This window comes from Hyla sarda, chromosome 1 (assembly GCF_029499605.1).
Source record: "Hyla sarda isolate aHylSar1 chromosome 1, aHylSar1.hap1, whole genome shotgun sequence".
NCBI classification, from domain to species: domain Eukaryota; kingdom Metazoa; phylum Chordata; class Amphibia; order Anura; family Hylidae; genus Hyla; species Hyla sarda.
In genome coordinates, this window is record NC_079189.1 from 399023082 (window position 1) to 399024212 (window position 1131).

Sequence of the window (1131 nt, forward strand, 5' to 3'; positions counted from 1 at the left end):
ACTATGTAATTTTCCATGGGAGTTTTGCCATGGATCCCCCTCCAGCACGCCACAGTCCAGGTATTAGTCCCCTTGAAACAACTTTTAAATCACTATTGTGGCCAGAAAGATTCCCTGTGGGTTTTAAAATTCGCCTGCCCATTGAAGTCAATGGCGGTTCGCCCGGTTCGCAGGTTCGCGAACATTTGCGGAAGTTAACGTTCGCCGTTCGCGAACCGAAAATTTTATGTTCGCGACATCACTAATTACCAGCACAAAAAAAAAAGGTGTAGAAAAATACTTTACTTACACCTACAATGATAAATGCCGGCCTATGTTTGTAATATTAAGGACTATTGTTTCATCAAAATATTATATGACGTCTACTGCCACCTAGTGAGGAAACAATGAAGCTTTGTATCAGTTTTTGTTACACTCAGACATTGTCTTCTATCAGTGTGTGTCTAGCACAGTAATACACGGCAGAGTCCTCAGTCTTCATGTTGGTCATTTGTAGATATAACAGGTTATTACTGTTATCTCTGGAGATTGTGAATCGTCCATTAACAGAATCATGATAGACTATGTTACCCCCAACGCTATCAATCCAAGCAACCCACTGTAATCCTCCGCCAGGACTCTGTCTAACCCAGCTCATCCAGTGGCTACTGAAGGTGAATCCAGAAGCCGTACATGAGGCTCTATAGGAATTCCCGGGCTTTATCACCACTGGGTCTGATGACTGGACAAGTTGCTGAGACTGGACACCTGGAAAATAGAGAGAATAAGGTGACATCCATAGAAACATCTCATCATAGTGATAGTAATATCTTTATTGTAATGTTCTAGTAATGGTCACCTGACAAGCAGGCCAGTGATATAAAGAGGAGCAGGAAAGTCTTCATTGCTGCTGGGTGTAGATGTAGGAGGTGATGTGTGATCCGTCAACACTGTCTTTATTATGAGGAGATCTTACACTATAGGAAGTGACGTCACCTCATTTACATATTATGGGGCATATATACATCTGTTGCATTTAAATGTCATATATATATTTTATATATTTTATTATATATGTTTGTTGCATGTTTTCAAAAAAAATTTCAGAATGTTCAAATGAATAAAATCATATTAGTGGAATAACACGTGGTG

General features: G+C 39.8%; 1 gene segment (V, D, J or C); it reads right to left on the minus strand.

Annotated features, from left to right (window-relative positions):
• Window positions 1-415: 415 nt before the first annotated feature.
• Window positions 416-884, minus strand: LOC130364612 (Ig heavy chain V region 914-like). The segment is given in 2 exon segments: window positions 416-747; window positions 839-884. Coding segments are annotated over 2 exon segments (378 nt in total).
• Window positions 885-1131: the final 247 nt, after the last annotated feature.